This window comes from Rana temporaria, chromosome 13 (genome assembly GCF_905171775.1).
Source record: "Rana temporaria chromosome 13, aRanTem1.1, whole genome shotgun sequence".
In the NCBI taxonomy this organism is placed as follows: domain Eukaryota; kingdom Metazoa; phylum Chordata; class Amphibia; order Anura; family Ranidae; genus Rana; species Rana temporaria.
The window spans coordinates 104,259,618-104,287,162 of NC_053501.1; the positions used below are offsets into that span (position 1 = coordinate 104,259,618).

At 44.1% G+C, this 27,545-nt stretch overlaps 1 protein-coding gene across 1 annotated transcript; it reads left to right on the forward strand.

Annotated features, from left to right (window-relative positions):
- The first annotated feature begins 18,497 nt into the window (after positions 1-18,497).
- On the forward strand, positions 18,498-23,885 carry LOC120920417 (olfactory receptor 1020-like). Its single transcript, XM_040332506.1, has 2 exons — positions 18,498-18,520; positions 22,838-23,885. Exons 1-2 carry the CDS (start codon positions 18,498-18,500, stop codon positions 23,751-23,753), a joined length of 939 nt encoding a protein of 312 aa, XP_040188440.1. The 3' UTR covers positions 23,754-23,885.
- Positions 23,886-27,545: the final 3,660 nt, after the last annotated feature.

A 27,545-nucleotide genomic window follows, 5' to 3' on the forward strand; every position in this document is an offset into this window, starting at 1 on the left:
TTAAATCGGAAGATTTAAGTTACGCAGGATATTTGTGGATCTGGCCCTATGTCTGCAAGGTAGACAGACAGAATAGTGTAATGATTCTGTTAAAATACCTATCAAATTCCTTCATCTATATCACCTCCGGTGTTCTAGTTTCTGTTCTCTCATTCACTTCCTGGTTTGCATCGCTCGTTCATGTAAGAACTACGGGCCAGATTCACAAAAGAGATACGACGGCGTATCTCCTGATACGCCGTCGTATCTCTGTTTGTAACTATGCGACTGATTCATAGAATCAGTTACGCATAGATAGGCAGAAGATCCGACAGGTGTAATGGACTTACACTGTCGGATCTTAGGATGCAGTACCGCGGCCGCCGCTGGGGGGAGTTCGTGTCGTAAACCAGCGTTGGGTATGCAAATTAGGAGTTACGGCGATCCACGAAGATTTTTCCCATCGTTACGTCGTTGCGAGTGTTAGATTTCCGTTGCAAAGATAGGGCACCTTTAACATGGTGTAAAAGTACTCCACCATGTTAAAGTATGCCTGTCTTTCCCGCGTCGCTTTTGAATTTTTTTCAAATCTTTTATTTTTCCCGGCGTAAATCTTTTTTGACGTTGCGATTCACAAAACGTTGGCGCGTCGTAATTTCGCGCAAAGCACGTCGGGAAATTTGCGACGGGAGCATGCGCAGTACGTCCGGTGCGGGAGCGCACCTAATTTAAATGGTACTCGCCCCATTCTATTTGGCCCGCCTTGCGCCGGACGCATTTACGATACACCGCCGCAAGTTTCCAGGTAAGTGCTTTGTGGATCGAGCACTAAACCTGAAAACTTAGGGCGGTGTAACTTAAATGGCTTACGTGTCCCCGGCGCAATTGTACGTGAATCTGGCCCTACATTTTCCAGTATGAATTGCGGCACGCCCAGTAATTCACACCTCCTTGAAGTCTCTAACACGTAGAGAGCGTCCTGCCGCACAGATGTAGTTCCCAGGAGGGGGTGAGCACGTCACTGACCACCGCAGTAAAGCCTCCCTTCATGGTGGTCAGTAAAATCAGACAAGCAGGAAGTGAACAGAACAGAGAAGAAATAGAGCAACTTCTGAGCAAAAACTAACAATGAGGAAGTGAAAAGAGGAATGTCTGCAGGTAAAGGATGCTTATTATGAAAACAATTTTTTTCCTTTACAACCCCTTTAATGTTGAGTGCTCCAATGCCAGATTTGGGCCCATAATTCACTGTCCAGTAGACATGTACAATTCGTTTCATTCTAAATAAAAAAAAATTACGAATTTCGACAAATTATCCAAATTAATGAAAACCCATTTAATAATTTTTTAATGAATATTCATAAATGAATTAGTAATGAATTTAGTTGAAATTATTTTAATTTAATTTTGTTTATTAATTTTTTGTATATTCGAAAACTCATAAATTCGTAAATTCGAATATTCAAAAATTAGTAAAATTCGCAAAATTCACAAATTTGTAAATTCGTAAATTTGAAAACCTGAAAATTTGAAAATCTGAAATAATAACTACCTAATAATAACTTAACTATTACTAACTATTAAATTATAAGTATTGGAATTTCCTTTTAAATTTGTCTGTTAGTGAACGTAACAAATACGAATTTATTCAAAGTTACAAATTATCTGAAATAACGGATGCCGTATCTAAATGAATGAACGTAACAAATTAATCATAATAAATAACAATAATAATAATAAACCCTTTGTATTAATATTATTACTATTTATTATTAATTTGTTTTGTTCCATTTGTTTAGATGCAGCATTCGTTATTTCGGATAATTCGTAACTTTAGATAAATTTGTTTTCTTTACGCTCACTAAGAGCCAAATTTGAAAAGAAATGTCAATACTTATAATTCAATAGTTAGTTATTATTAGTTAGTTAGTTAGTTAGTTAGTTAGTTAGTTAGTTATTCTTTAGAATTTTTGGATTTTCTTTCTTATTTTTGGATTTTTTAATTTACGAATTTACAAATTTTCATATTTACAAATTTATGAATTTACGAATTTTCAAATCTACAAATTTTGAATTTACGAATTGAGACCATACCAATGACCCGGAAAAAAAAGATAAAACGAAAATAAAATGAACACATTTTTCAGCAGTGCAAATGACTACTGTCAAGTAGGTGAGGGTTTGCCAAAGACTGTTGGACCACTGTCCTAGCATTTCCCCTAAGGCCCCGTACACACGACCAAACATGTATGCTGAAACTGGTCCGCGGACCAGTTTCAGCATACATGTTTGGTCGTGTGTAGGCGCGAGCGGGCCGAATTCCAGCAAACATTTGCCCGCCGGGCCTTTTCCCAGCGGGCAAATATTCGTGGACGTGTTTTAAAACCGTCCGCTGGAATCCTGCCCGCTCGGACATGTACGGTCGTCAGTACAGACCTACCGTACATGTCCAGGCGCCCGCCGTCCCTCGCATGCGTCGAATGACTTCGACGCATGCGTGGAAGCCTTTAAATGGCAGGCCCGCCCACGTCTCCGCGTCATCGCCGCGTCACCGCGTATTGTTTACGCGCGGACTTCTGTACGATGGTGTGTACAACCATCGTACAGAAGCCCTCTGGCAGGCATGTACAGTGAAAACGGTCCGACGGACCGCTTTCATCATACATGTTTGGTCGTGAGTACCCGGCCTTAGACAGCACTTCCTATAGAATAGGGATAAGAGGTCAGACTGCTTGATTATTCTCAACTTTATCAAGTGTACAGTATTTGTTATTTTGCAACTGTTTGGCATACTTGTTGAAGTGTTTTTTTGCCATTTTCCATTCTTTTATTGTTTAAACAAATGATTGTGCATTTCTTCCAAATATCCACCCTTTGGCGTTGGTGTGTTGGAAAGCATGGTGCTGCTTGGAGAGTTGTGGGCACTTGGGACCAAAGAACACAGTGAATCCTTCTGGGGTAAGCATTACATCATTATACTATTTTATTGGAGACAATTATTAAGAAGCATAAACAGACACAGAAGTTGTCCACCTGGGCTGAAGCTAAAATAAAATAAAATAATTTTCCGTCTCAATGGCAAGCTGAGGGACCAAAATACATTTGTTAAAGCATTCCCAATACCTTTGGTTTCTCTGCCTCGGAAAAAAATTATCCTCCTCTTTTCCCACCAGCGTAATTATTTTTTCGATGTTGAAAGATGTTGTGGAAAACATTTGAATATAATGAAAATAATTATTAAACTAATTAAACTCAAATATGCTATTTTTAGCCCACAGTCCACTTCTCTGCGCCAAAGAAAATAAATTATCTGTCGTCTATGAGACTCCACTAGCAAAGTATATCATACAGGGAAAAAAATTATTGAATTAATTAATATCCAAATGATATTAAAATATATGATAGATATATATATATATATATATATATATATATATATATATATATATATATATATATATATATATATATATAAGCATCAGCTGTTTAAAAATAAATGAAAAACTCATCTATAAAAAGCGTATAAAATGTATCAAGCTCATAGAACCAAGGTCCAATTGATAAAACAGCGCTAATATTGGATGAAGTCTCCACATGAAATGATAATGAGTAAAACAGTCCAAAAAAGGTATAACAGGATCACAGTTCTAAGGGGGTAAGTGCTTCTAGGTTTGGATTTGTAGTGCACCCTACACCATTTCCCAGTCTTCACCGCAAAAGTGGGTCACACTCCCCCTCTGGGGTTCACACTCACCAAAAGGTTGAATGACCAGAGCCTTGTATACAAAATCCTCTTAATTAGACTTCCATCATCACTCCAGGATGAGCAAGGGTTAATTTCATTCAGGGTAATACAAAACACAAAGGCAGAAATAGTGTAATCCTGCTTTAATAAGTAAACCCCATGTAAAAACAACCCCGCTTGCAGTATATGTATGTAGCGCTCAGGAGCCGCTGGTTGTTTTGGGATCGGCGTATTAAGTTACCACTTATCGTTGACTAGGGTGATTGTAGTGAGTAGAGAAGTAAACGAATGTCCAATCAGCGAATGAGATTTTCCAAATGCTTTATTTCTCAGCCCAACGCGACCAACATCAACATGAGGTAGAGAGAAAACGTTGATGAAGCGGGAGAGAACTTTACAGTATCAGGCCTGGATATGAAAAAGAGCAGTCCTGCTCTCAGTAGTAGTAGATACAGTTTGTCGCCACTCTAGCCAGAGTGGGTGAAGTGCCTGGCAGCCGAAGCGCCACTTTATGGTTGCTGGGAGAAACAGGTCTCTGCCACAGACCTGGCTCTAGGGACCTCTGCCACAGGCCTAGTACTTGGATGAGCTAAATGGATTGAGCGAATCCTCCCAGTAGATTAGGTTAGGGTCTGACAGTTGAAGTGTACCTGTCAGTGTCCCGGTCACCAGATCCCCGATGGTTCGTCCAAGCCCCTCAGATAACCTGCCTCCGGGTTCTCCTTGAGGCGATCCCCCACCTCACAGCATATAGCTTGGGATCTCTTCAATAAAGCTGGGGACCCAGCAAGTCACTGGGCCCCCTTCCAGCAACATGGAACTCCGCGTAGCATGCGACCCCGTCCCGGCCTGGTAGGCCATAACTCCGGGGTCCGTTGGATGCGCACACCCTAAAGGTGGGTGCCGCACCTGAAACCAGGAACCCGCAAAGAACCAAAGAAAACAGCGTCTGCCACAGATATACTCTCCCCCAGCATGCCCCGTGAGGGAAAACTCCTCTAATTGGCTGCTGCTCTGCCAGAACCCCTCCAGCGCCAACTGTCGCCCAGGGGTGGGATCGGCACCCCTGGAGCGCAGACTGACCCACAGGACAGTTCAGGAATGACAGCAGCCCAAATTTAACAAATCATGAATGGGAGCAAAATAACTCTCCTATTCCCCACCAACTTCAGCGTAGTGCCCATACTGAAAGTAAGGGGGCGCTACACATACAATATAAACACTTGTAAAGAACATAAAGAATAAAGTGTTCACCGCTGTCCTCCGAACATAGGGGCCGCGCGTGTGCTGAAGAGACCTTTCCTGGTTACGGTGTAGTCGGCGGTGGAACGCACTTCTCTTCCTTCTTCCTGTTTACACCGTTGTAATATTTTTAATAATAATAATAAAAAAAAAATTTCTATTGCCAAAAGATTTATCACAGTTATAAAATGGAAAATTGTATACTCACCTTTCCGTAATTTTCCTTTCCTGACGCATCTTCATGGCAGCACACACTGGGTTGTGACTCCGCCCCCACAACCTGACAGGATTGGTTAGCTATAAATTTGAAGGGGAGACACCCGGCATCATTCTCCGTAAATATCATCATTGAACAGTAGGGTGGGCAGCTGTGTGCTGCCATGAAGATGCGTCAGGAAAGGAAAATTACGGAAAGGTGAGTAAACAATTTTACATTTTCCTGACGCATTCATGGCAGCACACACTGGGAAATAACTCGCCAGTCGGGAGGGTTCAATGCAAAAGTATTTTATTCCCTAGATAGCAGAAGAATTGGCCCTGATGACAGATTTGTCAAATTCGGCTGTAGCCAAGAGAGCGGCGTCCACCCTGTAGTGGGAGATAAAGGTATGCCTGGAAGACCAGGTTGCTGCTCTGCAGATAGTTTCCGAAGAAACACCACAATATGCTGCCCAAGAGGTTTCCACTGCCCTGGTTGAGTGTGCCCTGACGCCTTCCGGGATCTCCAGTTGTTGAGTAGAATACGCTTTTTCAATAGCCTTGACTAGCCAAGAGGCGATGGTGCGGGAAGTGGCCGCCTGGCCATGCCTAGCCCCGTGAGGTATAATCAAGAGGGCGTCTGTTGATCGAAGATGGGTAGTAGCCGACAGATATTTGGAAATTGTAGACTTAATGTCCAAGGCATGAGGTTCGCCACTCTCGTTAGAAATGCATGGTGAGACGATGTCCTGGCTGTAGTGGAAGGCCGAAGTAACTTTGGGAAGGAAACGATCTGAAGGTCTCAGTATTACCCTGTCGGGTCGAAAAAACAGGTATGGATCCTTAGACATGAGAGCTTGCATCTCCGACACTCTCCTTGCCGAGGCAATGGCAATGAGGAAGGATAACTTCAAGGTCAGATCCCATAGGGAGATTGAGTTAAGTGGGAAGAAAGGTGGATTGGAAAGCGCCTCGAGGACCACCGAAAGATCCCAGGTCGGAAAGGACGGTTTTCTGGGCGGTCTGATCTTTATGCATGCTTTTATGAACTGGATGATCAAAGGATGTAAGGCCCATCTGGTGCCAGTTTTGGCAGACAGAGCGGAGATCTGTACCTTTAGGGTGCTTGAACTTATGCCTTTGTCAACTCCCGTTTGCAGGAATTCCAGGATCTGGTAAGGATCGGGCGAGGTGGGATTCCAACCTTTAAGTTGCGCCAACTGGGCGAATCTTTCCCAAACCCTGGTGTAAATGGTGTTTGTGGAGGTTTTTCTGGCTTGCATTAAAGTTGTTATAACCGCCTGGGAACATCCCTGTTCTCTTAGTCTAGCCCTCTCAACCTCCAGGCTGTCAGGTGGAGCCTGTCTGGGGCTGGATGGAGAAACCGACCTTGGTGTAGGAGATCCGCTGCAACTGGTAGATGGATTGGAGGTCGGGTATTGAGCTGTAGGAGCGTTGTAAACCACGGCCTCCTTGTCCAGAATGGTACTACTGTGATTACTGTGGCCGATGATCTTCGGAGTCGAGATAGAAACCTCGCTATTAGAGGAGTTGGAGGAAAGATGTATCCCAGATTGAAGTCCCATGGGTGAAGAAGGCAATCTGTCCCCTCTGCTGTCGGGAAGGGTACTCTGGAAAGGAACCTCGAGCATTTGGCATTTGCTGGTGTTGCTGCCAGGTCTATCTCCGGAACCCCCCATGCTTCCGTCAGAACGGAGAACTCCCGGAGATTCAGAGACCACTCGTTGTTGGAAAGAAGTTCCCTGCTCAGGAAGTCAGCTAGCGTGTTCTGTGCTGCTGGAACATAGACTGCTCTCAGGTCCAGAAGATGTACCTGGGACCATTCCATTATGGGGTGAACTTCCTCTAGAAGAGTGTGGCTTCGGGTACCGCCCTGCCTCTGGATGTAGGCCACCGCCACCCTGTTGTCCATCCGAATTAGGACGCTCTTCCCCTGTAGCAGAGGTGCAAAGGCTAAGAGGGCCTGGAATGCCGCTCTGAGCTCCAATATATTCGAGACTGTCCCCCGAGCAGGGAAGTGCCAGTGACCCTGGGCTGTCTGATCCAGGTAATGAGCCCCCCAACCTCTCTCGCTGGCATCTGATGTCACTATCTCCGGTTTTGGAGGAGCTATGGGCCTGAATCTTCTGAGGTTGGGAGTGCAAGTCCACCACAAAAGAGAGTGCCCTACATGGCTGGGAACGCTGATGGGTTGGTGCATTGAGGATCCGTCCCATTGTCTGAGAAAGGTTTTCTGCAAGGTTCTCATGTGCCATTGGGACCATTGTACCATGGGTATGGTTGACAACATCGAGCCCAGCATACTGAGGCAGGTTCTGGAAGACGTGAAACTGGAGGACAATAGGTTCCGCACTTTCCGTACTAAGGATTCCACCTTCTCTAAGGGCAGTTGTACTCTGTTCCGTTTTGTATCCAATTCTGCCCCCAGGAATACCATAGACTGTGATGGCTGAAGGCTGCTCTTCCGCCAGTTGATTAACCAGCCGAACTTTTGGAGGGTCGACATTAGGATCTCCCGCTGGAGGAGTAGAGTTTCCCGATTTGATGCTAAGAGCAGGATATCGTCCAGGTAATGATGTACCCGCAACCTTTTCTCCCTGAGGAATGCTATGAGGGGGAGAAGGACCTTTGTGAATGTCCTGGGAGCTGAAGAGATCCCTAATGGTAGACATCAGAACTGGTAGTGATGTTGGCCGATGGAGAAGCGCAGAAACTTCTGGAATGCGGGATGAATTGGCACATGAAGGTAGGCGTCTGCTAAGTCTATCGACAGCATCCAATCTTCGACATTCACTGCCAGGAGAATGGACTGGAGACTCTCCATCTTGAACACCTCTATTTGAATCCTTCTGTTGAGCCGCTTGAGGTCCAGCACGGGCCGTAGGTCCCCTGATTTCTTTCGCACTAAAAAGAGAGGGGAATAAAATCCCCTGCCCCTTTGGTGCGAAGGAACTTCCACGATAGCTCCCTTCTGAACTAGTTCTAAGATGTATTGAGTGAGTAGCTTCCTTTTGTCTAGGGAAGACGGAATTTTGGTGGGTTGGAAAGTAGCGTGAGGCAATGCCCCCATAAAGTTCCATTTGTGGCCATGCTCTATTGTAGAAAGAGTCCATGGGTCCTTTATGTGTTCCGACCATACTCGTGCGAAACTGCTGAGCCTGGCGTCCACCTGTGCTGGGTGGGCAGGCAAGACTTCAAAAATACTTCTGCTGGTCCCCTGTAGCAATGGCCTTGGACTTCTGACCCCTCGCAAAGGGAGGGCGAGTAGGTCTCCAATCTCTTCTGAACTCCTTGCCGGGGCGATAGGATCTGGCTTCCCTGTACCTATCAGGCAGATTACGCCTGAAGGCAGGACCTTTCTGAGGCTTGGGCCTCCTGTCGGAGGGAATAAGCCCTGACTTTCCCCCCGTGACCTTGGAGATTGCTGAATCCAATTTCGTGCCGAACAGGTTCGTGCCATCATACGGTATCTTGCACCAGTTGGATTTTGAAGCCGTGTCAGCGACCCAAGGCTTCAGCCATAAGGCTCTACGGGCCATAACTGAGGCTAACATGGACCTGGCCGAAGAGCGAATGACATCCACCGAAGCCCCTGCCACAAAGTCACCGGCTAGTCTGATCTCCTGCAAGGAGGATATTACGTCCCCACGGTCAGTACCTTCTAGGAGAGCTTTTTCAGCGCTGGCTGCCCATGCAGAAATGGCTTTGGCGACTGCCGCTGTGGCAATAGCCGGTCTACATGCTCCCACCGCCGTGGAGTATGCCTTCTTCAACTCTAGGTCGATCTTACGGTTGAGGACGTCCCGGAATGAGACTGTGTCCTCTATTGGCAGAGTGACGTGCCTGGCGAGCCGCATAAGAGACGAATCCACAACGGGAGCGTTAATGAGGGAAGCGACTTTAGATTCTTTCAGAGGGTACAATTTTGTTAGTTTGTTGGACAGACCGGGCCGATTGTCCGTTTTTTCCCACTCCTCCTTAATGAGGTCCTCCAACTCTTCAATGAAGGGATACAGTTCGGGGTCCCTCCTTAACTCGGGGAAGTATTTCCCAACCTTCAGTGGTTCCGTCACAGGTTCTTCCCAACCTATTGTCTTCTTAACCGAGCGGGCAAAAGGTTCGACCAGGCCAAAGTCAAATCCAGACACAAGCTCTCGATCTTCATGATCGGAATGAGCCTCTGGCATATGGGTCAGAGGCGGATGAAGTGCCTGGGATGGGTTCATCACAGGCCAGAGGATCTGCGGTCCAGATTGATTCCTGCGCTGATTCCTGTATGAGCTGACGGGAAGAGAGATCCGTAGCCATCCTGGCGTTGTCTCCTTTTCTCTAGTTGCTTCGTTAAAGCAAGTACGACATGCTAGCTTTCCTGGCAAAGCAGTAGCACCGCACACCCAGCAAGCGTTTGCTGCAGGACGGGTATGGTGACGCTTGTGGTGAAATGAGGGAGACCGTCTGTGATGAGACCGGCTGTGACGGGAGCGGCTGCGGCGTGATCGGCTATGCCCAGATCGATGGTAGCGGGAGGAAGATCTTGACCGAATTTTACGGGACCTCCTGCTTGATGCATGCCTGGACCTCTCCCTGCGCCGTGGGCTTGCGTCTCTTGGCCTGATGGGACTGCAACAGAAAGGCAGTGTTTAGCGGCCGGCTCTCTTTTTTGTCTCTTCTCTACTTACCTAATAATATGATGGTCTCCATACCTTGTTTGCTGGTAGTGGTCTGCGAGGGCAGTGGGCTCCATGAAAAATACAGGGAAGCAGCAGAAGGATAGCTGGAAGGAAGCAACAGGTGGTTAAAAAAAAAAAATAAACAAAAACCAAAACAAAGCATAAAGCAAAAGGGAAGGGAAGCACCTGCATACCTTGGGAGAAATCCCTGTGGAATTCAAGCAAAGCAGCAGCCTTAGGGGAAAAAAATAATTTTCAGGCTTTTAAATTTGGCGCTGCCGTCGCGGCGCTGATGACGCGTGCGCGCATGCGCAGTAGCGTCCCGCGCGTCCCGGCGCCATCTTGGATGAGGGTGAGGGAGACCTCCGGCGTCATCATTGTGCTGCGCGCATGCGCAGTACGCCCGGGGGATGCGGCGGTTGCGAGGGACTACATGGCTCAGAGAGCCTGCTGTTAAAGGTACTGATGTACAAAAAAAAAGTATGCAAAGGAACAGGAACCTTCAGAGGGTACAATTGGCAGGGCAAAGTAATATACAAAACGAGGGGGATACTCAGAAAGAGGAGAGAGAATGGGAGAGAGCCACACTGCCTGTTTAAGCTTATTTAAAGCTTGCATATATGCCAGGAATTTGCCGGGATTAACCCCTGAGACCACCAGAGCGGGGTTCCCCCTATAAAGCTCTATTAGAGACTGTACAAGGGGGACTTCCAAACAGGAGAGGCTGAACCTGCTGGGGCGATAGCGGTAGGAGACAAGCTGTACGTCCACGTCCTGTCAGGTGAGGATAAAAAAAGAGAATGATGCCGGGTGTCTCCCCTTCAAATTTATAGCTAACCAATCCTGTCAGGTTTTGGAGGCGGAGTCACAACCCAGTGTGTGCTGCCATGAATGCGTCAGGAAAGTGCATTCGCTTAGTGCATTTAACTGCTCAGTGGTCACATCAGGTCACATTTGCAGCCAAATCTGGGTTTTCATTTTCGTTTTATTTGTTTTTCGGGTCATTCGTTATGATCGCAATTCGTAAATTCGAAAAAAATTGTAAATTCAAAAAATTACGTAATTCGTAAATCCGAAAACCCGAAAACTCGAAAATCAGAAATAATAACTAACTAATAATAACTTAACTATTACTAACTATTAAATTATAGGTATTAGAAATTAATAATAATAAATAACAATAATAATAATAATAATAAAAACGTTTTATATTATTATTAATATTTATTATTAATTTGTTCCTTTCCATTTGTTTTGATGCGGCATTCGTTATTTCGGATAATTCGTAACTTTGGATAAATTTGTATTCATTAGGTTCACTAACAGCCAAATTTGAAAGGAAATTCCAATACAATATAATTTATTAGTTAGCAATAGTTAAGTTATTATTAGTTAGTTATTATTTAAGATTTTCGAATACTCAGGTTTTCAGATTTTCAAATTTTGAATTTCGAATTTCCGAATTTACAAATATACAAATCTACGAATTTTCACATTTCCAAATTAGCGAATTTCCGAATGTTTTGGAATTTATGTTTTTTTTCACATATAAAAATTTACAAATATTTGAATTTACAAATATTCAGAAAAGTTAATAAAGTGACAAGTGCTTTTGCGCTAATAAGGACCCCTAATGAGTAATAATCCTAAACAAAATATACAGTGTAGCAAAACCTAAAAGTGTTTACAGTACACAAATACAAAAATGAATAAAATGGGATTCTGCGCAACATCTCACACAAACATGGTAAGTGAAAAATATGTGAATAAAAATGGGTAAATAAAACAAGAGAGCTACCAAGCTCAATAATAATAATGTAAAGCTCAGCAACCCCTATCTGATTAAGTGGAAACTCACAACACCAGCAGTTCCATTTGGGCAGCCTTTTTAATTTTAGGACTATTTTGCACATATCACTCTTTTATTCCTATTGCCTTTGTGATATTATCACTTATATATTCACATTTTTTGGGACTTTTTTGTACCTTTATTTGATTCATCCACATATTGAGCTTGTGAGCTCTCTTATTTATTTGTTTATTATTTATTATTCCATTCACTCATTATTATTATTGAGCTTGGTAGCTCTCTTGTTTTATTTACCCATTTTTATTCACATATTTTTAACTTACCATGTATGTGTGAGATGTTGAGCAGAATCCCATTTTATTCATTCAGAAAAGTTAGTTAAACAGGTTTTCGGTAATTCGAATATTTCCGAATGAAAAAATTTATTGAAATTCATTAAAAAACGAACACTTACCTCACAAGACATTCTTGAGTCGGCTTTCAGGTGCTGGCACCGCCATCTTAGCTAAGGGAAAGTGGCAGTGAAGCCTTGTGGGTTTGCCTTCTGTGCTGCGGGGGGGGGGGGAGTTGAGCAGGGGTAAACTTCTGGCTGGGTTTGCCATGGCGAAATGAGCCTGAAGTGGGAGCGGGTACCTGTCAAAACCAGCGGGTACCTGTCAAAAATTTTAAAAAGTCCCCCCTCTGTTCCCACCTCCTGGTTTCCTCTGTTGACATGATGGGGTCCAGGGAAATGTAATTGAAACCAAATTTTAAGCCTTGGAGGAGGGACTTTTTTTTTTTCATTTTTGGGGCATTGGCAGAGGAGGGACTTTTTTTTTCATTTTTGGGTCGTAGGCAGAAGAGGGACTTTTTCTTTCATTTCTGGAATGTAAACAGAGGAGGGGCTTTTTTTTTTCATTTTTGGAGCGTAGGCAGAGGAGGAACTTTTTTTTTTGGAGCGTAGGCAGAGGAGGAACTTTTTTTTTTTGGAGCGTAGGCAGAGGAGGGACTTTTTTTCATTTTTGCAGTGTAGGCAGAGGAGGGACTTTTTTCATTTTTGAGGTGTAGTCAGATAAATCAGTGCCGCTGTTCCGCTGCACCTTGGAGGAGGGGGGGGTGGAGGCGGGGTTGGGGTGGCCCTGTCCGGAAGGCTGTATGGGGCCCCATGATTTCTAACAGCAGCCCTGAGAGAAGCATCAGGACATTGGGAGAAATCATTCAAAATTAAGGGAATTCCTCTCTTAGACAATTGTTCCTGGAACAAATTTTCTGGGGGAAACGAATGACTTAATATAAGGACACTTACCTGTCCAGGGAGCCTGCAATGTCAGTCCACCCAAAGCCATTGGCTCAGGTGCAGGGGCCGGCATTGCAATTAAGGGAAACCGGCAGTGAAGCATTTAGACTTCACAGCGGGTTTCCTACTACGTATGTGTGAGCCATGCTGCACTTTCTGAATGGCCTTGTTGTCTTCTGGGACACACACAGGTCCCAGAAGACAGCTGGGGAAGGAGGAGGGAATGACGTAGGAGGGAAGTCCAGCTGGAGAACAACAAAAAAGGTACAAAACACCAAAAATAACCCCCAAAAAAACAAAAGGATATCCAAAAACGATTTGGGTGATGGGCTCGATTGTTCTAGATCTAGTTTCATTTTAGCCTTGAACTCCGCTTTAAGCCCTGGCATCTTCCTGCATCTCCTTGGATTGGCCGGGAGGAGAAGCGACCAGATTGGCCGGGAGGAGAAGCGACCAATTTGGCCGGGAGGAGAAGCGACAAGATTGGCCAGGAGGAGAAGTCGCCTAAGCTGCCCAGGACCTGGATAGGGTAAGTGTGAGAGCTGGCGGGTTTGGAAGCGGGGCTGGTGAGCGGGGCTGGTCAGCGGGCGAGCGGGGCTGGCGAGCGGGCAAATCCATTTTTTACCTACAATAGAAACAAAGTTGCACGTTTCATAAATGATTAATTCAATACAGGTATATACAGCATATATTATTTTTTATCATTATTATTCATACAATTATTTTTAATATAATATTATTGTATTGTACATATTTTATTTGAAATACTTATTAAGAAGCATAAACCAACACACATTCACAAAAGACCAGGAACCATCCAACTGGGAGAAGCTAAAAGAAAAGAAAATAATTTTCAGTCTCCAGGGCAAGCTGAGGGACCAAAATACGTTTGTTAAATCCTATATAAAAAGCATCTCCAGTCTTCAGTCTTCAGTCTTCACCCTGTCTTTTGCCATATTACACAATTCTGTATATTCCTCTGTATTTTTAAATCAAGGTAAGGCACAAAATAAATAAATTAAAATGTAACAATATAGATTATGCATTACAGCAATACAATAATATTTTTTCATTCCACATTAATAAACAAAATTGATTTTCCTTTCACCAAAATTTTTACCTCTGTTTTAAAGTGAATTGCCTTTGTGCCTTTATCTACTCAATGGTTAAATCAAGTCACATTTAGAACCATTTGACCAAAATCTGGATTCTCATTCTTCAATAGATAGTCATGCCCTATGAAGTTTAACTTTTAAAGAATAAATGTTATATAGTATAACTGAATAAGTTGTTATAGGAACCACGGCACTACCTGCACCGAGTTTGCATGTTCTCCCTGTGTCTGCATTGGGTTTCCTCCAGGTACTCCGGTTTCCTCCCACACTCCAAGGACATGCTGGGACATAACTGGCTCCTGTCTGAATTGTCCCTAGTATGAATGCATGTGAGTTAGAGACTTTAGATAGTAAGCACTTGAGGGCTGGGACTGATGTGAATGTAAAATATATAAGTAAAACGCTGTGTAAATTGATGGCGCTATATATACAGTATCTCACAAAATCGAGTACACTTATATTTTTGTAAATATTTTATTATATCTTTTCTTGTGACAACACTGAAAAAATTACAATGTAAAGTAGTGAGTGTACAGCTTGTATAACAGTGTAAATTTGCTGTCTCCTCAAAATAACTCAACACACAGCCATTAATATCTAAACCGCTGGCAACAAAAGTGAGGACACCCCTAAGTGAAATTGTCCAAATTGGGCCCTATTAGCCATTTTCCCTCCCTGGTGTCATGTGACTCATTAGTGTTACAAGGTCTCTGTTGTGAATGGGGAGCAGGTATGGTAAATTTGGTGTTATCGCTCTCACTCTCTCATGCTGGTCACTGGAAGTTCAACATGGCACCTTATGGCAAAGAACTCTCTGAGGATCTGAAAAAAAGAATTGTTGCTCGACATAAAAATGGCCTAGGCTATAAGAAGATTGCCAAGACCCTGAAACCGAGCTGCAGCATTGTGGCCAAGACAATACAGCGGTTTAACAAGACAGGTTCCATTCAGAACAGGCCTCGCCATGGTCGACCAAAGAGGTTGATTGCACGAGCTTAGCGTCATATACAGAGGTTGTCTATGGGAAATAGACGTATGAGTGCTGCCAGAATTGCTGCAGACAGAGGTTGAAGGGGTGGTGGGTCAGCCTGTCAGTGCTCAGACCATATGCCTCACACTGCATCAAATTGGTCTGCATGTCTGTCGTCCCAGAAGGAAGCCTTCTGGGAGCGGTTCGAAAATATCTTCAAGCGTCGGGAATGCCCAAATTGACTGATGAGATAGCAAAGGAATTGGATGTCCCACTTACAGTGGACAAGTTCCTAGGAGCCCTTAACCACTTAAGACCCGGATCTTTATGCAGGTAAAGAACCTGGCCAGTTTTTGCAATTCGGCACTGCATTGCTTTAACTGACAATTGCACGGTCGTGCGATGTGGCTCCCAAACAAAATTGGCTTCCTTTTTTTCCCACAAATAGAGCTTTCTTTTGGTGGTATTTGATCACCTCTGCGGTTTTTATTTTTTGCGCTATAAACAAAAATAGAGCGACAATTTTGATCGCGGGCGCAGTCACGGAGCTTCAGACCGCTGGCGGCGACCCCACGGCTGGGCTTAAAGGGCCACGTACAGGTACGTGGATGTGCCCAGCCGTGCCATTCTGCCGATGTATATCGGCGTGAAGGGGTCCTTAAGTGGTTAAATCACTAAAATCTGGCAAAGCCCCCATCACCATATAGGTACTCCCTGTCTTACTATAAAACCTACTAGCACAGAGATTTGTAATGACCTTTAATTCTATACGAGAGGAACAGGCATTTCCGTCGGAGATGCTTCTAGCTCATATAACAGTAATCCCAAAAGAGGAATTGGATGTCCCACTTACAGTGGACGAGTTCCTAGGAGCCCTTAAATCAGTCACTAAAATCTAGTAAAGCCCTCATGCCTGATGGGTACTCCCTGTCTTACTATAAAACCTACTCAGATAAACTAGCACAGAGATTTGTAACGACTAGGGTTGAGCGAACCCGAACTGTAAAATTTGCTGTAAGTTCGGGTTCGGTGTTCGGCAATGTAATGGCACGCTGCAGGGCAGCCAATCACCATTTGTTTTACTCGTGTGACCTAGAAGCCATCACAGCCATGCCTACTAATGGCATGGCTGTGATTGGCCAGTGCAGCATGTGACCCAGCATGTGACCCAGCCTCTATATAAGCTAGAGGCACATAGCACAGCTCATCACTCTGCTTTAGATAGTGTAGGGAAAGGCTGCTGCTGCTGCTCCTCTGAGGGAGAGAATTAGATAGGAGTCAGACTGTCCTGCTACAGAAATCATATTACTCCAGCGCTGCATATGTTCCTGTGAGATACTCTACATTAGATACTTTAGGGAAAGGTTCCTGATTTTGCTTATAGGGAGAGAAATATATAGGAGTCAGTCCTGCTTCAGAAATCAAATTACACCAGCACTGCATATGTTCCTGTGAGATACATCCTTTAGATACTTTTCTTCTATTGTGCTATTCAAAAAACATCCATTTAGGGAAAAAACATTTTTTTGCAGTGTTTCCTCCAGTGTTTGCAGTGTTTCCTCCATATCTGTACGTGCGAGTTAAACACTTTAGCTAGTGTTCTTCTATTGTGCTATTCAAAAAAATATATATATTGCAGTGTTTCCTCCAGTGTTTGCAGTGTTTGCTGCATATCTGTATGTGTGAGATAAACACTTTAGATACTTTTTTTCTATTGTGCTATTCCAAAAAGAATTATTTAGGGCAAATAATTTTTTTGTGTGTGTTTCCTGCATATCTGTAGGTGTGAGATAAACACTTTAGCTACTGTTCTTCTATTGTTCTATTCAAAAAACACCCATTTAGGTAAAAAAAAATATTTTGCAGTGTTTCCTCCATATCTGTACCTGTGAGATAAACAAACACTTTAGCTACTGTTCTTCTATTGTGCTATTCAAAAAACACCCATTTAGGTAAAAAAAAAAAAATATTTTGCAGTGTTTCCTACAGTGTTTGCAGTGTTTCCTGCATATCTGTACGTGTGAGATACACAATTTAGATACTGTTTTTCTAGTGTGCTATTAAAAAAAAATGTAGGGCAAATATTTTTTTTTTTGGTGCGTTTCCTGCATATCTGTACGTGTGAGATAAACACTTTAGCTACTGTTCTTCTATTGTTCTATTCAAAAAACACCCATTTAGGGCAAACAAATATTTTGCAGTGTTTCCTCCAGTGTTTGCAGTGTTTCCTCCATATCTGTACGTGTGAGATAAAGACTTTAGCTAGTGTTCTTCTATTGTGCTATTCAAAAAAAAAACATTTAGGCAAAAACAATATATTTTGCAGTGTTTCCTCCATATCTGTAGGTGTGAGATACACACTTTAGCTAGTGTTCTTCTATTCAAAAAACTCCCATTTAGGGCAGGGGTTTCAAACTCAATGTCATTGTGGGCCGCATGGGCATTATGGTTGTCATCGTGGGCCGCATGGGCATTTTAGTTGTCATCGTGGGCCGCATGGGCATTTTAGTTGCCATCGTGGGCCGCATGGGCATTTTAGTTGCCATTGTGGGCCGCATGGGCATTTAGTTGTCTTCGTGGGCCGCATGGGCATTAGGGCCAGTTGAGCACCACCTTACACCAGATGTTACGAGCCCCCCACCATCAAAAGTCAAGAGTCACCCACCATCTCTTACATCACAGTTCACCCCCCTTACCTTGTGTTGCTGGGGGGTGGAGCTGGAAAGCAAAAAGTGCAGGGTCTGGAGGAGGAACAGAGGGGGTTTGGAGCCAGTTGAATGGCGAGACCAGGAGAGGGTGGAGACCAGGGGGTGCTGCGGCTAGATCTGTAAGAGGCACAGGATCAATAGAAGGAGTTCTGGCCTCCTTTCTGCTGCCAACTGCTGAGATGGGGAGGGGGCAGACATAAGCCTCTCTACAGCTGCACAGAGAAGGGCAGGATCTGGCAGAGGAGATCTGTCCTCCTCTGTGCTGCCGACTGGTGAGACAAGGTGTGGGCAGGAACAAGGAGGTTGTCACAGCTGCAAGGGAGGTGCGAGGGCCAAGTGAAATGGTCTGGAGGGCCGGATTCGGCCCGGGGGCCTTGTGTTTGACACCTGTGATTTAGGGCAAAAGAAAATATTTTGCAGTTTTTCCTCCAGTGTTTGCAGTGTTTCCTGCATATCTGTACGTGTGAGATACACAATTTAGATACTGTTTTTCTAGTGTGCTATTCAAAAAAAAAATTATTTAGAGCAAATAATTTTTGTTTGGTGCATTTCCTACATATCTGTACGTGTGAGATAAACACTTTAGCTAGTGTTCTTCTATTGTGAAGAGAAAGGGGGCGCTACAGGTAATAAAATACCTTAATAAACAAAGTAAATCCAGATAAATTATTAAACAGCAAACAGTAATTAATCATAAATGGTGATAATAATAGAAGATAATAAAAATAATGTCCATCACAGTGCAAACTCCCAATTGGGAGATATGTTGAACCAATATTGTGCAGAAAAAGTCCATAACTAAAGTGAAAGTTGATAATATGCAGCTGCTTGGAGGATAATTCCACTTAATCTATAAAAGTTTCCACGTCCACCAAAAAGAGAAAGCAATCACTGCCAAAAGTGCTCAAGGATGGCACCTTACCGCAAGATGTTGACCAATTTAATTAAAAAGAGGTCAATAAAGGCATGAAGCATAAACCATGGATTCCAGGCGCAGCTCTTGTTCACTTGATTCCACCAAACGCCACACCACATAAAGTAAACCAGAAAGAAAAACCGCCATAGAATAATATTGTTTTATTTAAAAAAGTATAAAAACAGACAGCGCCCTTACTTGAGTTGGTGCCTTTCCCCCGGTACTGAGGCTGATCAGCGTTGAGTGTTTAAATGGAGAGACGGTTCCACGCTCAGGAAGCCTGCAAAGCAGCGTGCGTTCCACCTCTCGGATTCAGAGAGCCAGCGCGACCGGAAGTATGTTGATTGTGCATGACCAGGCACCTCAACGTACGTTTCGTGTTACCACATCGTCAGGAAGCGTCACTGGTCACACACTAGGCCTGTAATATAGGCCCTTCAATCAAATAAGTGGGAGGGATTAAGCGTGTGACAGCCTCTGTCCCGGTTCAAGCAACCGCACATTTGACTCCATTAATGGCAGCTAAAAAGAGCCACATTGCAAAAACAGAAACAAAAATAAAAACATACCCACAAAAAATATATATTCAAGCCAATACATATTAATTATCCAGATCACTAGACTAACATATCCATTGGTCAAATAGATTTATCACTGGTGCAAAAAACACAGCACAGATATATTATTTAAAGTTTAAACCACCAATATATAAATTAAAAAGAATTAAATAGACATATTAAATGTTGTAATAAAAAATTTGTAGTAAAAAGTTGTATAATGCAACTTTAGAATAGCAGAAAAAGATATCAATCATAATACTATTCATTAGTCAAGAAGCAGTTCAAATGTGGTTCAATATTCAAACCCAGCTGCTGCATCGTACGTAGCCGGTGCAACCCTTGAGTTTCATTTTGTGAGACCGCCTTCTTCAAATCTGTACCTCGCCAATGGCTGATGACCCTGTCTATACCATAGAAAGTGAGCTGTCGTGGATCTTTATTATGGTATTCCTCAAAGTGCCTAGACACACTATGGTTAGGGAAGCCCCTGATGATATTAGCCACATGTTTATTAATTCTTACTTTTAATTCTCTTGTGGTCCGACCCACATATTGGAATTTGCAGGGACACTCCACCTAGTCACAATGGTATAGACAGGGTCATCAGCCATTGGCGAGGACAGATTTGAAGAAGGCGGTCTCACAAAATGAAACTTAGTGGTTGCACCGGCTACGTACGATGCAGCCGCTGGGTTTGAATATTGAACTACATTTGAACTGCTTCTTGACTAATGCCAGGGGACCTACGGCCGGGGAGCGCAGATTTTTCAAAGCCAGGCACCCCTTCCATAGACTCTCATGTTAAACGTTAGTCATGGACACAGTGAGGCATGGGCATAGTGAGGCATGGGCACAGTGAGGCATGGACATGGACACAGTGAGGCAAAGTGAGGCACAGTGAGGCATGCAGATGGACACCCTAGGCTTATACTCGAGTCAATACGTTTTCCCATTTATTTGTGTTAAAATTAGGTGCCTCGGCTTATATTCGGGTCAGCTTATACTCAAGTATATACGGTATATATATATATATATATATATATATATATATATATATATATATATATATATATATATATATATATATATATATATATTATTTAATTTTTTTAAATGGTCAATACGTTTTCCCAGTTTTTTGTGGTAAAATTAGGTGCCTCGGCTTATATTCGGGTCGGCTTATACTCGAGTATATACGTTACGTAAAAGCTTGTCGAAAGATTAGATTTGATTTGAATTTCATATAAATCCTGTATATTAAAAATAGTATTTATTGGTAACTGGTATCAGAGTTGCCAACCGTTCGTATTTTTACGGACAGTTCGTAAAAACGGGTCCTTTTTTCCCCCGTTCGTAAATGTTCGTAGTTACGGGAATGTGCCAGTAAAAATAGCCGAGATCGGTATGGCTTGGAACTGCGCATGGAGATTGGAGGCAGGGGGTGATGGTGGCTGCGGTGGCACAGAGGGGGATGGAGGCAGGGGCTGTTAGTGGCAGGGGGTGATTGGAGGCAGGGGGTGTTGGTGGCACCGCAGAGGGTGGGGGATGGAGACAGGGGTTGGTGGCACTGCAGAGGGGGATGGAGGCAGGGGACGATGGAGGCAGGGGGTGATTGAGGCAGGGGGCCTGGGGGAGATTGGAGGCAGAGGGAGATTGGAGGCAGGGGGAGATTGTGGCACCGCAGAGGGGGGTGAAGGCAGGGGTTGTTGGTGACAGAGGGGGTTGGAGGCAGGGGGTAAATAATTTGCCCTTATTATATCGAAAATAAGGAAAATATATTTTTTTACCTTAACCACTTGACGTCCACAAAGGACCTCTACTGATCCGGGTGGACGTCATATGACAACCTGGGCTTTGTGGGGGGATATCTGAATGATGCCTGCAGCTAGAGGCATCATTCAGATATCCTTCTCTTCTGCCGGCGATTCTGCACAAAGTAAGAACGATCATAGCGGCGGTTCCGCCGCTAGATCGTTCTTACAGGCTGCGGGAGGGGACATCCCCCCTCCCGCCGCCATCCGGTGCTTCTCCGGGCTCTCCCGTGCCATCGGGGGCCCGGAGAACGAATCGTCCGGCGCTGGCAGGAAGCATAGAGATGACTGGTGACCAGATGGTCACCAGTCATCTCTATGACCGTCGGAGGACCCAGGCACGATGTGATGACGTCACGCCCGGGTCCCCGTAAGTAAACAAAGCCGCAATTGCGGCTGCTAAGCAACAGTAATCATGAGATCGGTGATTTTTTTTTCACCGATTTCATGCTTTCCAGCCTGGAGGAGAGATGCGGGGTCTTATTGACCCCGCATCTCTCCATAAAGAGTACCTGTCACACACATTCCTATTACAAGGGATGTTTACATTCCTTGTAATAGGAATAAAAGTGATAATAAAAAAAATTAAATAAAAAAAAAGTGTAAAAAAAGAAATAAATATGTAAAAAAAAAAAAGAAATACATTTTTTTTTTTAACGCCCCTGTCCCCAGTAGCTCGCGCGCAGAAGCGAACGCACACGCAAGTCGCGCCGACATATGTAAACGCCATTTAAACCACATATGTGAGGTATCGCCGCGTGCGTTAGAGTGCCAGCAACAATTCTAGCACTAGATCTCCTCTGTAAATCTAAACTGGTAACCTGTAAAAAATTTCAAAGCGTTGCCTATGGAGATTTTTAAGTACCGAGGTTTGGCGCCATTCCATGAGTGTGCGAAATTTTAAAGCGTGACATGTTAGGTATCTATTTACTCGGTGTAACCTCACAATTCGAATCGCGTTCTGCGATCCACCGACCAAAATCTGGTCAGGGTACCAAAAACCAAATACAAGTCCAAAGGAGAAAGAAGGTTTGCTTTTCAGGGTCCTAGACTATGGAACGTTTTACCAACCAGCATTCGGTTGGAGGAAAACCACCTGACTTTCAGAAGACGGATCAAAACTCTGCTCTTTTGATTTCATGAGACACGAACAACTAGCGCCCAGAAGCGATTCAGTTCGCATGCACCGCGCTTTATAAGTTTTTCATTCATTCATTCATTCATCATCTTTCATATTTTACAAAAAAATTGGGCTAACTTTACTGTTTTGTTATTTTTTTAATTCATTAAACAATTTATTTCCAAAAAAAAGGCGTTTGAAAAATTATTGCCCAAATACCGTGCAAGATAAAACGTTTCAATGACCGTTGTTTTATTCCCTAGGGTGTCTGCTAAAAAAACATATATAATGTTTGGGGGTTCTGCGTAATTTTCTAGCAAAAAAAATTATGATTTGTACATGTAGGAGAGAAGTGCCAGAATAGGCCTGGTATGGATGTGTGTATAAAAGCCCGGTATGGAAGTGGTTAATATCTACCTTAAATCACATTGCTATTTGCCTAGTGTACGTGTTTGTAGCCTAAATACTGAAATTTGCACCTAAAAATGTAATTTAGTAACTTTTGTGAAATGCCAGTAAAAACGTGGCTGTGCCAGTAAATTTTGGGTGTCGTGCCAGTAAATTCCAATCTGGTAGGTTGGCAACACTGACTGGTATACAAAAATCCACTTTGGCGAATGTACATTGTTACCTTTAATTCTTTGTTTTTTATATTTAGCAGGTACATTTTATGGAAGACACAAATGAAACGTCTGTAAAATTCATTCTGATTGGGCTGTCTAGTGACCCTAACCTCCAGGTGGTCTATTTTCTCACTATCCTAGTGGTATATCTGATCACCTTATTGGGAAATCTTCTTCTGATCTCCGTGGTGCAAATTAACCCAAAACTACACACCCCCATGTACTTTTTCTTAAGTAACCTCTCCGTCATTGACCTTTGCTTCTCCTCCTCCATCATTCCCACTCTTTTAATCAACACCCTCTCCAAGGACACAAGTATTTCTCTACATGGCTGTGCAGCCCAGATGTTCTTCTCTTTAGTTCTTGGAGCGACGGAATGTTTCTTGCTTGCTCTGATGGCCTATGATAGGTTTGCAGCCATTTGTAAACCATTGCACTACAACTCCATCATGAACAAAAATCTGTGCAGTGGTTTAGCATTATCAGCATGGAGTGGTGCCGTAGTAAATGCTACAATTCATGTTATCCTCACCTTTCAATTACCCTTCTGCAGGTCCCACCATGTCAACCACTTCTTTTGTGAAATGCCTCCATTGTTACGTTTGTCCTGTAAAGACACGAGACTCAACGAGTTGGTCATGTACGTTTCAGCTGCGATCCTTTGTGTATGCGCTTTCCTGTTGATTCTAATCTCATATGTCCGTATTATCACCACAATCTTAAAGATAAGTTCCTCCCAAGGGAGGCGAAAAGCTTTCTCTACTTGTACTTCACATCTAACAGTTGTCACCCTCTTCTACGGGACCATCATGTTTATCTATCTACGACCTCGCTCATCTTTCTCTGAAACAGATAAGGCGGTGTCTATTGTCTATACAGCGATCACGCCCATGCTCAATCCTATCATCTACAGCATACGGAATAAGGATGTTAAGAGTTCCATAGTAAAGTATATCCTTAGGCGATCTAATTTTATAAATAAATGTTGATCTAGGCATCTACATTTAACACAGTCCATTGTAAAATGTAATATAATATCAAGCTGATAGAGAGAACAAGGCAACTAAAGCATTGGCAATAGCCACTAAAATATAGGTCTGGCATTGCCTATTTTGCGTCTTTATTATTATGCCACCCAATTGGTTTATAGCAAATGATGGCTTTTCACCAGGGCTGTCTTAAATAAGTTTGGGGGCTAAAAATATGCAGTGGTGTATTCAGGCCCAGATTTCCCACAAGGCCACCAAGGCCAGGCCTCGGGGCGGCAGGGCACCATAGGGCGGCAGCGGCATGGAGTCCCCCGATGGCCCAAACATACAGTTAAGGGCGGTAAGTTGCTTTCTAGCAGAACTAAATGTAGTGTGTGGGGAAATCCGCTCGCTTGTTAACAAGTGATTGCGGCGCCAAAATCACTTGTAAAATGTGTGCTGCCATCCGTCCTCCCCTCTCTCTCCCCCCACATACCTCTCTCTGCTGGCTCTGTCTTCGGGACTCCCCCCCCCCCCCCCCGGCCGCCTAGTCTGTCTCCCGTCCCTGCCGCTACTGTACACAGTGAGAGGGGTGAGCTGTGCTCTTCCCATCTCAGCTGTGACAGGAGTTCTAGCACAGTGCTAGGACTCCTGTTTTGGAGGTGACAGGGTCAATAAAGAGAACCTGTCACCTCCAATTGCTATCACACATGGAATTGTTTTCTCCTGTGTGATAGCAATAAAGTTAAGTGGAAAAAAATAGATAAAAAAAAATAATAAGAAATAATAATTAAATTATTAAAATAAAAAAGTAATTAAAAAGTAAATAATAAGAAAATAATATAAAAAAATTAAGAAAATTATATAAAAATCAAAAAAAGTAAACGACAAGCTACAAAAAAAAAAGTGATAAAAAAGTAAAATATATATATATATTTGAACTAACTGTCCCGCCTGTGCCGCCCCTGCCACCCGGTTGCCATTCTCAATTGATTTGGGGGGGTGGTTTGGTTGGTGGGGAGGGGGTGCATTGTGGAACCTGGCCTTGGGGCGGCAGGGAAAGCAAATCCGGCCCTGGGTGTATTTAGGTTTTGTGCTGCCCTAGGCCTGACTAAACTCGTGCACCCCCTAATTTAAATATGACCCACCCCTTTCCAGTCAAGGCCACACCCATTTCTGTTTAAGTCCCACCCTAGACCCGCCCCACTTTTCGAGTGGGGACACTAGTTCTGAGGGCCTGGGGGGGCAATGGATTCTCTTAATTTGCAGGGATTTCCTCTCACTTCCTATTTGGCTATGGGGCAGGAAGTGAAGGGAAATCTCTGCAATTGGACATGGACGGTAAAAAATAAACTGACAGGGGCAGTGCGGCCGCTTTATGGGGGCGCTGGACTAATTTGCCTTTCACCCCAGTCCGGCCCAGAGGGCAGCCATCACAAATTTTGGGGCCCCTTACACAGCTTTAGGCAAGGCCTCCCTGGAGCACAAAACCGGAGGGGGAGGGGGGAGGTGCTGACTCAAGATAATAAGCGTAAGCGGGGGGGCCCTGGAGACCATCGGGCCCCTTACAGGTATAATGCAAAAAAAAAACAGGAGGGGCCGGCCAGGTCTGTAAGGTGCCCTGGAGACCATTGGGTCCCTTACATGTGTAATGCCAAAAAAATGCCTGTACCCCCCTGATGGCCGCTCTGCCAGCCCATAAGACTGGCAATACACTAACAGTGTAGCACAAGTTGGCGGGGACACTTTCCGTGCTGCCCCCCTGCAAAGTGCTGCCCTAGGCCTGGGCCTTGTTGGCCTAGGCCAGGATAAAGCTCTGGACTAGGCAGAGTACAACTGAGTGGATCCGTAGTGGAGAAGGATCTGGGGGTTTTAGTTGATCATAAGCTCAATAATGGCATGCAATGCCAAGCTGCGGTTTCCAAAGCGAGCAAAGTCTAATATATATATTGTATAAGAGAGGTATGGACTCCAGAGACAGAGATATCATGTTGCCCCCCTGTACAAATCATTAGTAAGACCTCATCTGGAATATGCAGTTCAGTTTTGGACTCCAGTTCTCAAAAAGGATATCAGGGAGCTGGAGAAAGTGCAGAGAAGAGCAACCAAACTGATAAGAGGCATGGAGGAGCTCAGCTATGAGGAAAGATTAGAGGAACTAAATCTATTTACTCTTGAGAAGAGGAGAATAAGGGGGGATATGATCAGCATCAGGGGCGGACTGACCATTGGGACTCTTGGCACTGTCCGAGGGCCCCATGCCACTAGGGGACCCCCATCAGGGTTGCCAGGCTCAATAAAACCAGGGACAGTATGTAAAAAACAGTTTTTTTACATCTGTCCCTGATATGTCCGAAACCGACATGTTTTTGATGTGAAAATCCTGAGATTTTAGCTGCCCTGCCTATGCAATGCCTCCTGGCGTGGTGGCCATCTGTAAGCCCGGGGGCCCCATAATCTTCTATTGCCGGGGGCCCCATGAGTTGTCAGTCCACCCCTGATCAGCATGTTCAAATACATAAGGGGTCCATATAGTGAGTTATTCACTTTACGGTCAACACTGAGGACAAGGGGGCACTCTTTACGTCTAGATAAAAAGAGATTTCACCACCAAATATGGAAAGGATTCTTCACACTAAGAGCTGTGAAAATGTGGAACAGACTCCCTCCAGAGGTGGTTCTGGCCAGCTCAGTAGATTGCATTAAGAAAGGCCTGGATACTTTCCTAAATATATATAATATAACTGAGTACTAAGATTTGTAGGTAAAGTTTATCCAGGGTAAATCCGATTGCCTCTTGAGGGATCGGGAATGAATTTTTTCCCCTGCTGTAGCAAATTGGATCATGCTCTGCTGGTTTTATTTGCCTTCCTCTGGATCAACTGTGGGTATGGAGTTGGGTGTATGGGATTGTATTGTGTTTTTTTGTTTATTTTTTTGTGGTTGAACTGGATGGACTTGTGTCTTTTTTCAACCTGACTAACGATGTAATACTATGTAATGAGAGGGCACACCTGGGCACTGCCCAGGGGCCCCAGCTGCTTGAGGGGCCCCTTCACTTTCCCCAAACCAGCTGGTCCTTAATCCAACGCTGTCCCAAATAGGGGGCCCAATGATGGCACTGAGAGTTAAGGATACACAGGGGAGGCAGGCTGGCAGCAGTTCGCTGTCCAGAACGATACCTATTATTTCACAGCCAGCAAGGAGGGGCAGGGCAGGAGCGCCAGTGATGCACCTTGAAAGCTCGGGACTCGAAGGCTGCAGGGTAGGAGCTGGAGTGAGAGCTGCTGATTCAGCAGCACTGAGAGCCCACCTACAGAAGTAGCATTGTGGATGGTGTCATGGTGAGCCCAGGTGTGCGGCACTGTTTGCACCGAAAGGCTTGAAATGCCCAGAGGGATGCTCCCTCCTCCGCTTGCTTGATTGGTATAGGTGAGTGCAGTGCTGGAGGTGGGCACAAGGCCAAAAGTTTACATGCACTGTATCTCCACTGGAAAAGGGGGTACTGCATGGATGGAATATTGGTGCTGGGTGTTTCACGGGTGTATGGGGGAAAACAATGCTGAGGGGGAATCTGGGTGTATAGGGGGTAGCAATGCTTGGGGTAGCTTGGGTGACTTTAGTGCTAGAGGCAACCGTATAAGGGATGTAGAGAGGCCACAGTATAGGGTATCAGGGATGTAGTGGGGTTAGGGTGACCACATTTCCAAACTGCCATTCAGGGACACCTGACACCCCATACTTAGTGACAGCGGCGTACTTTGTACTTTACTTACTCTTGCAAGTTCATCAAAATCACCCTGTTTAGTGTCC

Coding starts and splice junctions, on each gene's coding strand:
- LOC120920417 (XM_040332506.1), top strand. CDS start 18,498: ATGTTGAACCAATATTGTGCAGA. Junction 18,521..22,837: donor TTGAACCAATATTGTGCAGA/AAAAGTCCATAA, acceptor TGAAACGTCTGT/AAAATTCATTCTGATTGGGC.